General features: G+C 44.0%; 1 protein-coding gene across 1 annotated transcript in view; it reads left to right on the top strand.

Moving 5' to 3' along the window:
- Window positions 1–16,440, top strand: part of WDR35 (WD repeat domain 35) — a 176,478-nt gene that overhangs the window by 40,244 nt on the left and 119,794 nt on the right. Inside the window, exons 10-13 of the mRNA XM_069728136.1 lie at window positions 6,330–6,515; window positions 14,058–14,090; window positions 15,064–15,087; window positions 15,395–15,455. Of these exons, the coding sequence (XP_069584237.1) occupies window positions 6,330–6,515; window positions 14,058–14,090; window positions 15,064–15,087; window positions 15,395–15,455 (304 nt within the window). The remainder of the gene's footprint in view (window positions 1–6,329; window positions 6,516–14,057; window positions 14,091–15,063; window positions 15,088–15,394; window positions 15,456–16,440) is intronic.

Raw genomic sequence — 16,440 nt, 5'->3', positions numbered from 1 at the left:
CCTCTGATTCTTCTACCAACAGTAATCAGGAAGATAAGGGAGGACCGGGCAAATATAATCCTGATTGCCCCATTTTGGCCAAAAAGACCATGGTTTTCCCTGCTCAGAGCCATGTCCATCTCGGATCCGTGGATCCTCCCGGAGGATCAGGATCTTCTTTCCCAGGGGCCCTTCAACCACCCTCATGTGAAGGGACGAAGGTTGACAGCCTCGAATTTGAGAGGCAGCTGTTAAAACTAAGAGGCTTCTCCGATAGTGTAATTAATACCTTGTTAACAAGTAGAAAAAGATCCACTACTGACATATATGTGAGAGTGTGGAAGAAATTTCTAAATCTCTATCCATCGGCGTTATCTAGTGAAATTCCCGTCTCCACTATTCTAGAATTTCTTCAAAAAGGACGTGACCTAGGCCTTTCAGTTAATACTCTGAAAGTACAAGTTTCTGCTCTAGGGGCCTTGTATAGTCACAATGTTGCGGGTAATAGATGGATAGCTAGATTTATTTCAGCTTGCCAGAGATCAGAGCCAGTTCAGATTCCGCAGATGCCTCCTTGGGATATTAATTTGGTCCTGGAAGCCTTAACAGGTCATCCATTTGAGCCTCTAGACTTAGCTCACATTAAATATATTTCACTTAAGACCGTTCTTCTTGTCGCGTTAGTATCGGCAAGAAGAGTAGGTGACATACAGGCGCTATCAGTAGATCCTCCCTTTATGTCAATATTTCCTGATAGAATTGTCCTGAAAACAGATCCTTCCTACCTACCTAAAATGTGTACAAAATTCCATAGATCTCAAGAGATCCTTCTTCCTTCTTTCTATAATAATCCTACAGACCAGGAGGAAGAGAAGTACCATACTTTAGATGTGAGAAGGGCTATAATAGCTTATCTGGATAGGACTAGCGCCTGGAGGAAGAGCAGGGCTCTCTTTGTTTCCTTCCAGGGTCAAAGGAAAGGATCTGGTGTTACAAAAGGCACACTATCCCGATGGATTCGGGAGGCGATATACCTGGCCTATTCATCTAAAGGGGAGAATCCACCTGAGACTGTGAAGGCACATTCCACCCGGGCGATAGCATCATCCTGGGCTGAACGAGCAGAGGTTCCTATAGAACTCATATGTAAGGCCGCAACCTGGTCCTCTCCTTCTACCTTCTATAGTCACTATAGATTAGATCTATCTGCCTCCACTGACTTGTGTTTCGGTAGATCAGTCCTTAATACGATAATCCCCCCCAAATAACTATCTCTGAAAGTCTCTCAGAGGGTGCTGTCGTGGCGAAGAGAAAACACCGGATTACGTACCGGTAATGCTCTTTTATAAAGCCACGACAGCACCCCTTCACTTCCCTCCCATTTACATATATTAGTGTACATATGAGCACTGTTAAGGGTGGTGGATTCTTGTACTTATACGTAGTTAAATTATAATGAATGATGATAAAGAATTGTCTACTAAAACTGGTGGGCGGTTCCTCGCAATCTCTGTAACCCAAACTGTGGGAGCGAGGGGGACCGCCCCTTTTATCTCTCCGTGGGGTTTCCTGTTCCTAGGGGCGGATCCCCTCTCTCAGTGGGTGCTGTCGTGGCTCTATAAAAGAGCATTACCGGTACGTAATCCGGTGTTTCTCCTTGAAGTTCTACGTTTGTCTCTCTGCTGTTGTGATTTCTGCTATTGTGGACCTGTGCCTTGATTTTCAGCGGTGGGAGGCTCAGCTATTTCTCTACATCGATGCTAGAGCCCTGGCATTTCAAACGCTTCCATTTCTCCTGCTCACAGGCACCCGCCCTCCATCTCCCTGCAGCCTCCTCCGGATGCAACCATTACACTGCTCTAAGCAGAGAGAGGAGCTGCTCCTACCCACTGCACGACTGCAGTGTTCAGACCTGACTTTCAGCTGGTTAAGAGTCCGTATTTCCTAGCAACGTCTGCTGTGGCTCAGTGGATAAAGAATCTGACCACAGATCGCAGGCGCAAAGGTTTGAACTCAGGTGCACAACGGAGAGTAGTGTTTTGGCTCTCTGTTGACAAGCGTACTGCCCTACCTTCAGGAGAATGAGCACGGCAGGACATACTTCAAGACAGACTCCGTGCTGTGGCTTACTACACGGAAGCTGTTATTCTGCATAATGCCATCAGGTATCATGACCTAGACCGCAACACAGAATCAACTCTCGCCTATACCCTCCCCAGGGTTCTCCCGTACTCTATCTGCCATAGTTGCAGGATACCAGGAGCCGATCGCAGCAGTACTTCCTCTGCCATAGTCACAGGATACTGAGCGAATCGCAGCAGTACTCTATCTGCCATAGTCACAGAATACCGAGAGCCGATCGCAGCCGTACGCTATCTGCCATAGTCGCAGGATACCGGGAGCCGATCGCAGCAGTGCTCTATCTGCCATAGTCGCAGGATACTGAGCCGATCGCAGCAGTACTTTATCCGCCATCCAGGTTTCACACGCACCACCTTCCAGGTACAGTACGTTATTTGAAACGGATCAGTCGTGTCTTGGATTGACCACCGCAGTGGTTCTGGCGTTCTGTACTGTATTCAGGTAAGTCAGGTGCACTCTCCTACTCCTCCCGTCGATTGCAGCAGTGCTATCCAGGTTTTAGATGTCATCTTCCAGACACATTCACTGTTATCCTCGTTTGTGTGTATCTTATACTTACGTAAGTAGATCCACACACTTCAATCCTCTCCCCGTTCCAGAGGGTCCAGGACGGATAGGGCCACTCATGTCGTCATAGGTAAGGATCTTCCTTTTTGGCAGTCAAGTTTTGTTTTTGTTTTTTCTGGGGCCTATGTACTCCTTCTAGGGCCAACCTGCCATGGAATTGACATACTCCAGGTTTTCCATGGACTCTCCTCCCTTGACTGCTCATGTCCGATTGTGCCTATCAATGCCCATCTTGTCATGCCTTCTTGCAGGTTCCCAATACCCTATTCTCAAGTCTTTTCTTGTCATTTCAATTTAATGGTCTTTTCTGGGCTTTCTCTTGGAATCCTTAGTTCAACAGTTCCAAAGAGGGAAGCGTCTCGGTTTTCCTATATTCCCTCTCTCCTGAGCTTACTGCGAACTGGACCTCTTCTCCGTCTCTGGACCTTTCAGTTTCCAGCTTTTCCACCGATACAATCCTCCTCTCCAACAGAGAACATCCCTCAAGGATACCAACGACGGACTAATAGTCCATGGCAAGGTCGACCATTGAAGCGTCCGCCGCTACATTGTACCCTACCTTTGTCTCCACCTAGACAGCAAGGTTTATAGATGCATGGGCTAAGCTGCTCCATCAGGGCACCCTTCATGGAGTCCGATCGGAGAAAATCGCTGTCTTTGCGGACTAATTTACTCCTGCAGGAAGTACATGGTATCCGTCCCCGCGGATGCAGGTGCTGCTTGGACCTCTAGCAATATGGTGCCCTTCCGAAAGATCTTTTGCTTAAGGCGTGACAGGACTTATCCTCTAGGAAGTCCCTCACAGCTTGCCTTCCGAGGGTTTCCGTCAGTTTGTCTCCAACTTGAACCAATAATTAAGGGGGTCACCGGAGGGACAGGGTTCTCCTTGGACCGCGTGTGCTTTCCTTTATTTTATGAAAGCCTTTATCCAGGTCCTCCTTTTTCTTCAAGACATCGGACACTCCTGCATTTTTGCGAGGGGCGAGTCCTTTTTCGTCTTATACCTTCTTTTTAGGCTCTCAACCACTTCCAGAGTCTGTGGTAGCAGTTTTGTACATTCTGTGGATCACAGGTTCAGTACTCTGCCCTTACCTTGCCGAGGTTCTCCATGGTTCTGTTCATCATTCCTGATTCCCTTCCCTTCGTCCTGCTCGGACTCATCCTTTGTAGCGTTCTCTCATCACACTACCGGGTCAGGGCGAGGTGCATCTACTCAGCTAAGGCCCCGTTTTCAGTATAAGGGCTCGGCGTAGAGAGGCCCTCCGGCCTCCAAATCAACGTATGCCCGCAAAATCCAGTCAGCAATGTTTAGATTTACCAGGTCAGAGCAGTGCTTCTCCTTCCAGTTTTTAAGGCGCACTCTACCCGGGCAGTGGGCGCCTCCCTGCGGTGCACATATAGGGCCTCTGCCTTGCACATCTACAGACCGATGATCGGTCCTCCACATGTTCGCGAATCTTCCATGCCTAGCTTAGGCGTATGCCGGCTTAGGTAGGAAGACCTTGCAGGCGACGGTGGTGAGTTCCTCTGACCTAGATTGGAGTTGACTGCTGTTCCCGCCCCAGGGACTGCTTTGGGACGTCCCATGGTTTCCTGTGTCCCCCAATGAGGCGATAGAGAAAACAGGATTTTTGGTTGCTTACCGTAAAATCTTTTTCTCTGAGCCTTCATTGGGGGACACAGCACCCTCCCAAGTTGAACAGCTCTGTTTATTGTGTTATACTGTTAACGTTTGAGTTCTTTGAACACTCTTTGAGTGTTTGAAACTGTTAATCTGTAGAGCGCTGCAGAGTTTGTTGGCGCTACATAAATATAGATTATTATTATATTATTATTATTCTTTCTCTTTTACACGTTGCTTCTCCTACTGCTTTCTCACTAACTGAATATCCTACTTCCTGTCGGTAGGGTGTATACTGCAGAGGAGGAGCTTTTTTATTTGCATAGTGTCAGCCTCCTAGTGGCAGCAGCATACACCCATGGTTTCCTGTGTCCCCCAATGAAGGCTCAGAGAAAAAGATTTTACGGTAAGCAACCAAAAATCCTGTTTTTTTTGGGCTGAGCATTACTTTCCAGCACATATCTACTTTTCACACTTCCAGTGTGGAAAACGTGGCCGCAGACTGTCTCACCGAAGAATCCCTGGATCAAGAAACTTGTCATCCTCTCCTATCGGTCTTCATCTAATTATAGTTTTTCAGGAGCACTATACTCTTTCAGTGTCTGCTGACGTTTTGCAAACAGGTTAGGATCTTCAAGGAGATGGCTCGTTGCTCCATGTGACATCCCTTTCAGTTTAACATTATGACCTCAACCTGATACTATGTGCACTTCTGGCTTTTCCCTTTTGAGCCTCTTTACACAGTCTCCTCAAAGTTCCTTTCCAGGAAAGTAAAAGTTTCTTTCCAGGGTGTCTGAGCGCGCTACCTTCTCTTGCAGGGCTCCCTTTTTTGTTGTCCATCTGGACAAGGTCTTTCCCCCTTGCTATCTTTACTTACAAAGTGCTTTCGGCCTCAACATTATTCTCCCCTCATTTTGCCAATGTCATGTTCATCCCCTGGAGCACTCTCTCCACCGTCTGCATCTGTAGAGTCACGGAACCCTCCCCAAATTATTGTTCTCTCTTTGTGTCCTCTGATGGACCACACAAGATGACCATTTCTAAGTGGATCAGGTCAACCAATGTGGAAGGCCAGGTGTAAATCACCACCTTTTTGGATAAGGCTAGGTTCACATTGCGTTAGGGCAGTCCGTTTAGCGCATAGCGCTACGGACTGCGCTAACGCAATGTCCCAAAAGGGATCGCGTTTGGCGATCCCGCTAGCGCTGACACCCGATCTGCGCTAGCGAGGAACGGACCTCGGACGCTGCAAGCAGCGTCCGCGGTCCGTCCGAAACTAACGGGACATCGCTAGCGCGTGCCGAAAATGGCATGCGCTAGAGATCCGTTAGCACATTGCCGTCAATGGGTGCGCTAATGGAACCGTTGCATGGCGTTAATTGCGACAATTTCGCCATGTAACGGAGTCCACTAGCGTCAACCCATTAGCGCAATGTGAACCTAGCCTAACGCTTACACCTTGTGAACAATTATTTATCCAATCTTCCAAAAAAAAATTCCAAAACCTGTACCGCCCAAAGAGAATAACAAAAATGCAAACGCTTATACGTCTTCACTGATAGAAAAAGGGAGGGAGTGTGAAAAAAGTAATAAAAAAATGCATTCCTCAAGTGGATTACTATGAATTTTGAGAATGGCACAGAGTAAGGATTGTTAGAAAATAAAGAAGTAGGCGTTATTTGTCACTCAAACCCCCTTAATATCATCTTTTGCAGTAACATGACGTTCAGTTCTTTGGTCATTTGACCACTGCAGCCAATCGCTGGCCTCAGTGATCACGTATAAATGTTAATGACTTGCTGAAATGACCACGTGGCTTATGAACGGTCCACAACTCCTGGTCCTGGAGGAGATAATTAGAGCTGGGATTCAGGTGAATGGGAACACATAGGCCATAACATTCCCGACTCTCTGCCAAATCTGGAAAAGTCCTGGCACACACATTATTGCAGCACATAAGTCTACATATATTACAGTCATAATAGCTACACCGTGAACGCTTTGTCTTGTACTTTTACAGTGGGGCTATTGCTCGAACACAGTGGTGTACGCTTACACCAGGCCGGACCGTCCTGAATATTGCGTCGTCTTTTGGGACACCAAAAACAATGAGAAATATGTGAAGTACGTGAAGAGCCTGATCTCTGTAACAACGTGCGGGGATTTCTGTATATTGGCTACTAAAGCTGACGAGAACCATCCACAGGTTTGTAGCCTTATGTTATCATTCCTTATGTTAGATTTGCATGAATTGAGTGTATTATTACATGTATTTACCTGTCATTATTATATAAGTCGGTAAAAATCTGCTATTCGTCAAATAGCACAGTTGTAGTGCATCACCTACAGTAAATGGATCATGAGGGTCTCTTCGTGGTGAAATGATATCCCTCCCTACGCTTACCATGTCTTCACTGATGTCACTTGATGTTAAATGCCAGTTGTGGCACCTTTTGATGTCTCCTTCCTTCCAAACCTCTATATACCTTATTTTTCAGACTGTAAGACACACTGGAGCATAAGACGCACCTAGGCTTTAGAGGAGGAAATTAGAAAAAAAATTGAAGCAAAAAAATGTGGTCAAATCTGTACTTAATGTCCTCTATCCTGGTATGTATGGTGCCCTCATCTCTATCCTGGTATACATGGCCCCCTCATCGCTGTCCTGGTATACATGGCCCACTCATCCCTATCCTGGTATACATGGCCCACTAATCCCTATCCTAGTGTACATGGCCCCTTGATGCCTACCCTGGTATGCATGTCCCCCTGATCCCCATCCTGGTATGCATGGCCACCTCATGCCCATCCGGGTGGGCGTGGGCCCCCTCATCCGCATCCTGGTGTGCATGGCCCCTCTCATCCCCATCCTGGTGTGCATGGTCTCCTCATTTCCATCCTGGTATGCATGCCTCCTCATCCCTAATCTATTAGGCATGTCCCCATTATCCCTAGCCTGGTAGGCATGTCCCTCTCATCCCTATCCTGGTAGGAATGGTCCCCTTCATCCCTATCCCGGTAGGAATGGTCCCCCTCATCCCTATCCTGGTAGGAATGGTCCCACTCATCCCTATCGTGGTGGGAATGGTCCCCCTCATCCCCATCCTGGTAGGAATGGTCCCCTTCATCCCTATCCCGGTAGGAATGGTCCCCCTCATCCCCATCCTGGTAGGAATGGTCCCCCTCATCCCTATCATGGTAGGAATGGTCTCCCTTATCCCTATCCTGGTAGGAATGGTTCCCCTCATCCGCATCCTGGTATGCTGGGCCCCCATCTCTGTCCTAGTAGGCAGGACTCCATCCTTATCCTGGTATGATTGGCAATCATCCCCATCCTGGAATTCATGGCCCTATCTTTGTCCTGGTATGCATGTCACCATCCTTATCATGTTATCATGGTGTGATTTGCCCCCATCCTGGTATGCATAGCCCCATCCTTATCCTGGTATGCATGGCCTTATCCCCATCCTGGTATGCATAGCCCCATCAAAAAAACTTAAAAACCCCCCAAACCATTACACTTTCCTTCCTGCGTTCCCTTGCAGTGTCTTGTTTTGATGCCAGCAGCTGCTTTATTCTTGTAAGCAGCGCATGGCAGGGCAAGTGTAATTTTTTTAAATGTTTTTCTGATGGGGCCCTGCGTACCAGGATGGGGATGGGGGTCATGCATACCAGGATAAGGATGGCGCCATGCATGCCAGGACAGGGATGTGGGCCAATCATACTAGGATAAGGATTGGGCCATGCATACCAGGATGGGAATGGGGCCAATCATACCAGGATAAGGATGGGGCCATGCATACCAGGATGCTATTAAATAGAAATGAATATTCACTGTCCTCCACACCCATGGGCGTGGAATGCAGTGAATATTCATTTCTCTTTAGCACAAGTTAGCCTCTGCAGCTGGCTCCTGCCTCCTGTGACCTGCTCCGCTGCTGCTGCTCTTCCACCCCCGACCACAGCCAGAGCAAGAACATCCAGACACTAAAACACACCCCCCCATTTTCCACCATGTTTTTGGTGGAAAAAAGTGCGTCTTATAGAACGAAAAATGCGGTAACTATGTTTCCACATGGGTATATTCGCTATTCATCCTGGTTTTATTCCTACGCGTTTCCCCATTAGTGTCTTCTTCAGGGATTTTTTGAGTATTCTTCAAATGGATGGTATATTTTGCCTTGCGAAGGAATTCTACCTGGTTCTGTTCCCTATCAGTAGGCACATAATATGTAATAAATATGTTACTGTCCAGGTCATATACAGATAAACCAATTATTGACACACTAACCTATTCCCGTATCAAGACATACAGGTAAACTGACAACTGGGTATCACTATTCCACCTTATTAGCATAATGTGTCCCTACACAGCCAGACATTGTTAGCACTGATTAGGCAGGTGCCGATACATCATACATTTTGTGAAAAGGAAAGGGCACCTTTGCAACTTTTTCCTATATTGTGGTGTCCGGTCACCCGATGTGCAGGGTACTGTGGCATGGACCCCATTCAAGTAAATTGGACTGGAAGCAGCTACCTAGGTGGCTTTGAGTGCTATTGTGCAGATGTTGATATGTTGATCCCTTTTGATATATATATATACTAGATGGTGGCCCGATTCTAACTCAGCGGGTATTCTAGAATATGTATGAAGTGTACAGCCATGTAGTATATAGCACAGCCACGTAGTATATAGCACAGCCCATATAGTATATAACACAGCCCACGCAGTATCTAACAGAGCCCACGTAGTATATAGCAATGTGGGCACCATATCCCTGTTAAAAAAAAAAAAAAAAAAAAAAAAAGAATTAAAATAAAAAAGTTATATACTCACCTTCCGTCGGCCCCTGGATCCAGCCCAGACGTTTACCGATGCTCCGCGCGTTGCTCCGGTCCCAAGAGTTCATTGCGGGCTCGCGAGACCGAAACGTCATCATCTCGCGAGACCGCAATGCATAAACCGGTCACCGTTACGTCGCAAGGAGCGGGAAAGGTCTCAGCTGGATCCGGGGGCCCACGGAAGGTGAGTATATAATGATTTTTTATTTTTTTTAATTATTTTTAACATTAGATCTTTGTACTATTGATGCCGCATAGGCAGCATCAATAGTAAAAAGTTGGTCACACAGGGTTAATATACCGTTAACGGAGTGCGTTACACCGCGGCACAACGTGGTCCGTTAACGCTGCCATTAACCCTGTGTGAGCACTGACTGCGGGGAGTAAGGAGCGGCCATTTTGCCGCTCGACTGTGCCCGTCCCTCATTGGTCGCGGCAAAAAGGTCACGACCAATCAGCGACTTGGGAATTCTGTTACAGACAGAAGGACAAACAGAAAGACGGAAGTGACCCTTAGACAATTATATAATATACTAGCTGAAGAGCCCGGCGTTGCCTGGGCATAGTAAATATCTGTGGTTAGTTATAGCACCTCACTTCTCTTATTTTCCCATCACGCCTCTCATTTTCCCAATCACATCTCTCATTTTCTCCCTCACACCTCTCATTTTCTCCCTCACTCCTCTCATTCCCCCCTAAAACTTGTCATTTCAACCTCACATCTGTCATTTTCTGATCACTCCACTATTTTTCCTCACTTCTCTCATTTTGCACTCACACCTTTTCATTTTCACCTCACACCTCTCATTTTCACCTCATCACCTCAGTATATACATGTTTGTCATCTCCCTTATATATAGTATACATCTGTATGTCATCTCCTGTATATAGTATATACCTGTATGTCATCTCCCCTGTATATAGTATATACCTGCTGTGTGTCATCTCCCCTATATATAGTATATACCTGAATGTCATCTCCTTCTATATATAGTATATACCTGTATGTCATCTCCTCCTGTATATAGTATATACCTGTGTGTCATCTCTCCTGTATATAGTATATATCTGAGTGTCATCTCCTCCTGCATATAGTATATACCTGCATGTCATCTTCTATATATAGCATATACCTGTATGTCATCTCCTCCTGTATATAGTATATACCTGTATGTCATCTCCTCCTGTATATATATGTACCTATATGTCATCTCCTCCTCTATATAGTATATACCTGTGTCATCTCTCCTGTATTTAGTATATATCTGTGTGTCATCTCCCCTGTATATAGTATATACCTGTGTGTCATCTCCTCCTGTATTAGACCTCGTTCACACATTATTTGCTCAGTATTTTTACCTCAGTATTTGTAAGCTAAATTGGCAGCCTGATAAATCCCCAGCCAACAGGAAGCCCTCCCCCTGGCAGTATATATTAGCTCACACATACACATAATAGACAGGTCATGTGACTGACAGCTGCCGTATTTCCTATATGGTGCAATTGTTGTAGTTTGTCTGCTTATTAATCAGATTTTTATTTTTGAAGGATAATACCAGACTTGTGTGTGTTTTAGGGCGAGTTTCGTTTGTCAAGTTGTGTGTGTTGAGTTGCGTGTGGCGACATGCATGTAGCGACTTTTGTGAGATGAGTTTTTTGTAGCAACATGCGTGTAGCAACTTTTTGTGTGTCGAGTTACATGTGACAGGTTAGTGTAGCAAGTTGTGTGCAGCAAGTTTTGCGCATGGCGAGTTTTGCGCGTTGCGAGTATTATGTGTGGTGCCTTTTGAGTATGTGCAAGTTTTGTGTGAGGCAACTTTTGCATGTGTTGCAACTTTTGTGCATGTGGCAATTTTTCCGCGTGTGCAAGTTTTGCGTGTGGCGAGTTTTTCATGAGGAGAATTTTGCACTTGTGGCGAGTTTTGCAAGAGCCTAGTTTTTGCATGTGGCGAGTTCTGCGCGTGGCGAGTTTTGAGTGGCGACTTTTGTGTTTTGACTTTTATGTGGCGAGGTTGGTGTATTTGTGGTGAAATGTGTGCTGAGGGTAATATGTGTTCAAGCATGTGGTAGTGTGTGGCGCATTTTGTGTGTGTTCATATCCCCGTGTGTGGTGAGTATCCCATGTCGAGGCCCCACCTTAGCAACTGTACGGTATATACTCTTTGGCGCCATCGCTCTCATTCTTTAAGTCCCCCTTGTTCACATCTGGCAGCTGTCAATTTGCTTCCTACACTTTTCCTTTCATTTTTCCCATTATGTAGATAGGGGCAAAATTGTTTGGTGAATTGGAAAGCGCGGGGTTAAAATTTCACCTCACAACATAGCCTATGACGCTCTCAGGGTCCAGACGTGTGACTGTGAAAAATTTTGTTGCTGTAGCTGCGACGCTTCCAACACTTTTCCTTTCACTTTTTTTCCCATTATGTAGATAGGGGCAAAATTGTTTGGTGAATTGGAACGCGCGGGGTTAAAATTTCGCCTCACAACATAGCCTATGACGCTCTCGGGGTCCAGACGTGTGACTGTGCAAAATTTTGTGGCTGTAGCTGCGACGGTGCAGATGCCAATCCCGGACATACACACATACACACACACACATTCATTCAGCTTTATATAGTATATATATATATATATATATATATATATATATATATATATATATATATATATATATATATATATATATATATATATATATATATGTGTGTGTGTGTATATATATATATATATATATATATATATATATATATATATATATATATATATATATATATATATATATATATATATACACAGTTAGGTCCATATATATTTGGACAGAGACAACATTTTTGTAATTTTGGTTATAGACATTACCACAATGAATTTTGAACAAAACAATTCAGATGCAGTTGTAGTTCAGACTTTCAGCTTTCATTTGAGGGTATCCACATTAAAATTGGATGAAGGGTTTAGGAGTTTCAGCTCCTTAACATGTGCCACCCTGTTTTTAAAGGGACCAAAAGTAATTGGACAATTGACTCCAAGGCTATTTCATGGAAAGGTGTGGGCAATCCCTTCGTTATGTCATTCTCAATTAAACAGATAAAAGGCCTGGAGTTGATTTGAGGTGTGGTGCTTGCATTTGGAAGGTTTTGCTGTGAAGTGAACATGCGGTCAAAGGAGCTCTCCATGAAGGTGAAACAAGCCATCCTTAAGCTGCAAAAACAGAAAAAACCCATCCGAGAAATTGCTACAATATTAGGAGTGGCAAAATCTACAGTTTGGTACATCCTGAGAAAGAAAGAAAGCACTGGTGAACTCATCAATGCAAAAAGACCTGGGCGCCCACGGAAGACAACAGTGGTGGATGATCACAGAATAATCTCCATGGTGAAGAAAAACCCCTTCACAACAGCCAACCAAGTGAACAACACTCTCCAGGAGGTCATTGTATCAATATCCAAATCTACCATAAAGAGACGACTGCATGAAACTAAATACAGAGGGTTCACTGCACGGTGCAAGCCACTCAACCATCAAGAATAAAAAGGCTAGACTGGACTTTGCTAAAAAACATCTAAAAAAGCCAGCACAGTTCTGGAAGAACATTCTTTGGACAGATGAAACCAAGACCAACCTCTACCAGAATGATGGAAAGAGAAAAGTATGGCGAAGGCATGGTACAGCTCATGATCCAAAGCATACCACATCATCTGTAAAACACGGCGGACGCAGTGTGATGGCTTGGGCATGCATGGCTGCCAGTGGCACTGGGTCACTAGTGTTTATTGATGATGTGACACAGGACAGAAGCAGCCGAATGAATTCTGAGGTATTCAGAGACATACTGTGTGCTCAGATCCAGCCAAATGCAGCCAAACTGATTGGTCGTCGTTTCATACTACAGATGGACAATGACCCAAAATATAAAGACAAAGCAACCCAGGAGTTTATTAAAGCAAAGAAGTGGAATATTCTTGAATGGCCAAGTCAGTCACCCGATCTCAGCCCAATTGAGTATGCATTTCACTTGTTAAAGACTAAACTTCAGACAGAAAGGCCCACAAACAAACAGCAACTGAAAACCACTGCAGCGAAGACCTGGCAGAGCATCAAAAAGGAGGAAACACAGCGTCTGGTGATGTCCATGAGTTCAAGACTTCAGGCAGTCATTGCCAACAAAGGGTTTTCAACCAAGTACTAGACATGAACATTTTATTTAAAATTATTTAATCTGTCCAATTACTTTTGGTCCCTTCAAAAACAGGGTGGCACATGTTAAGAAGCTTAAACTCCTAAACCCTTCATCCAATTTTAATGTGGATACCCTCAAATGAAAGCTGAAAGTCTGAACTTCAACTGCATCTGAATTGTTTTTTTTTAAATTCATTGTGGTAATGTCCATAACTAAAATTAGAAAAATGTTGTCTCTGTCCAAATATATATGGACCTAACTGTGTATATATATATATATATATATATATATATATATCAATAACATGTATGGCTGAAAGTGTTGGCACCCTTGAAATTGTTCCACCCAACTGTTGATACATAGGCACAAAGTTAGACTGCAGTTTGCCAAAATGTATGAGAGTAGGACAAAATCCTTGTGGGAATCAACTTGTGGACAGATGATACTAAGATGGAGCTTTTTTGTAAAGCACATCATTCTACTGTTTACTGAAAACTTAATGAGACTTATAAGGAAAAGAACACTGTACCTACAGTCAAATATGGTGGAGGTTCAAAGATTTTTTGGCATTGTTTTGCTGCCTCTAGAACTGGGTTTCTTGACTCTGTGCAAGGCATCATGAAATCTGAAGATTACCAAAGGATTTGGGGTTGCAATGTAGTGGATGCAGTATGTTATTTGGGATATTGGTATACTTTGTTGTAACGATGGTTTTCTTCTTTTCAGGATGACAGTGAATCGGAGACCAGCAGGCTGAAGGTAACGCTCCTGACTTCTCGCTATCATCTCCTGTACCTGAAGGCAATCTCTCCAGTGATTGTGAATAATTCTTGGTGACTGCAGAATATTAACACAAAATACCATAATGTGTTAACAGTGGGGGTCTGACTACGGGGACCCTCACCATTTGGTAAAATAGAGAGCATATGTGGCTTTCCTGGGCGCTGTACCATTCAGTGGTGTTGTTTGCTTCCACCCATTTCCTGGCTGATCCTTGGGAAATCAGGATTTAATGTCACCATTCTCTCATCTGCTCGGTGAGACGTTTGTGTATATGCACCATGTACAATTGTCTCTTACAGATTCCCTAAGTGAGATCTTTCATTGTAAAACAACGTAAAGCCTTTGCCTATGATGGGCAAACACTGAAGGGCCACATGGCTGTCTGCCCTTGTTGTTAGGCCATATCTGGGCATTAGTACACAGACTGCTGTAATGACACATGGGCATTCAGTATGCCATGACACTATAGTTAGAAAATAGAAAGGAAATGTAAAAATCCTTGTGGGATTGAAGAAAAATATAAATTATTATTTGCTGATTAGTTGATAATAAACCATAAGGGATTGATACTCAGTGCACGGACTGGCCGGCGGCTCTGCCCACCGGAGCCTGACAGCTGCATAGAAATACATGAAGCTGAGACGCTCCGCTCAGGAGAGCCGCCGGCCAGTCCATGCTCTGCAGTCCAATCTCTGACTACGTTATTTTTTCCAAAATAAAAATGATATATGATTATATTCATATAAATACATATATAAAGTACAGCTTTATTCTGCAAAAAAAGAAAAATTTATACAGCCATATTAAGTAATGAAGAGGAAAAAGATAATTGTGTCCTTGAGGACCAGCACTTTAAGTTCTGTAGGGGTGTAGATCAAATATAGATTCGCTTTGTTTTGTTTTTTTCTGTTCTTTGCTAAAGCATCACTATTTGATTCCTTGATTTTAGGGAGTATCAGCATCTGGAGCGCAGGTAAATTATTTTAATTTTCTATTCAGTGTAATCCATCCATATTCTTATCACTATATTAACGCAATACTGCCCATTGTCCAGCCTAGGAAGAAATATATTCCAGTCTATGACTGGAGTGACTTCTGGCGATGGCGCACGGCAGCTGAAAGATGGACCAAATTTGTTTTGTGCTGCACGTCTCTATAGTCCACAAATCCTAGTCCAGCGCACATGTGATCAAGACTGCACTGCAAAATGCCCGTCTTGATTCATCGGGCGCTTTGTATGTCGTATTTTCCTAGTGTCACTGGTATTTTCCTTTTTTTAGTACGTCCTTGTCTTATGCAATTCCATCGGAACACCATTGGATTCCAAGTACATAGATATAGGTAAGGAAAAGCAACGTATTCAAGGGGTATTGACTCATAATCTTCCTTGATGTACATTGTATATTTATTTCTTTTTAATTGTTTTTATCAAGATTTTGCAATTTCCTGACAAAACACATGAATAAAAGTGAGGGAAGGGGTAACGGTAAAGGAAGGCTTGCTCTGGCATGAGATACAGATGTGTCCACTCGTACCTTTGCTCACGTTTAGTTAAGATCTCTAGTTTCTCCTTTATATAAATTCAGTACATTATAAATATAAATTCAGTACATTATTATTCAGTCCCATTCCTGCATGGGGGGCCCGCCGGAGGATTCTCCTGCTTTCCGGTGGGCCAGTCCGAGCCTGCATATATAGAAGACATATAGCATAAACAACTCCCGAGAAGAATAATCTCTCCCACTCATTTGTAAATATGTTACCCTGATCTATAAAATATGTCGACAGGTGTGAGAACCATCACAGACCATTGTAGCGCAAAATGTCTAGCAGAGAATTAGTGCTTACGGGTGGTTTTATATGGAGGAGTAAAAGAACATTCTCCCCAGCAGAGTTATTGCAAAGTCTTATTCCCATCTTTTATAGATGGGTGTTGTTGGATAATACTTGTATGTACAAGCACTTTTGCAATGTATTGTTAATTACAATTTTCAGCCGTTCTTGAGATATTAACCTCTTTTCGTTTCTTTTGTTTACAGCTCGTTTCCAGGGAGTCCGACCACCTTTGGCGTCTACGAGCAGTGGACGAACCTGCTCTTTTCTGCTGAGCGCTGCTTTGAAGCTGGCCCGGATCACTGGAGTGCGCTTTTACCTTCTAATCTTGGCCAGTGCAGCACTTACAATCTAGACAGCAGAGGTGGTCGGTCACCTTGTCATCGAGCTGTAAACAAAAGGAATGAAAAGTGTTCATATCTCAAAAATGGCTAAAAAGGTGAATAAAACAGTAAAAAAAAAAGACTATTACTACATGGGGAAATTTAATCAG

Source organism: Ranitomeya imitator, chromosome 5 (assembly GCF_032444005.1).
Source record: "Ranitomeya imitator isolate aRanImi1 chromosome 5, aRanImi1.pri, whole genome shotgun sequence".
NCBI lineage: Eukaryota > Metazoa > Chordata > Amphibia > Anura > Dendrobatidae > Ranitomeya > Ranitomeya imitator.
The sequence above is the reverse complement of the archived record's forward strand: the minus strand, read 5'-3'. Positions and strand labels throughout refer to the sequence as shown.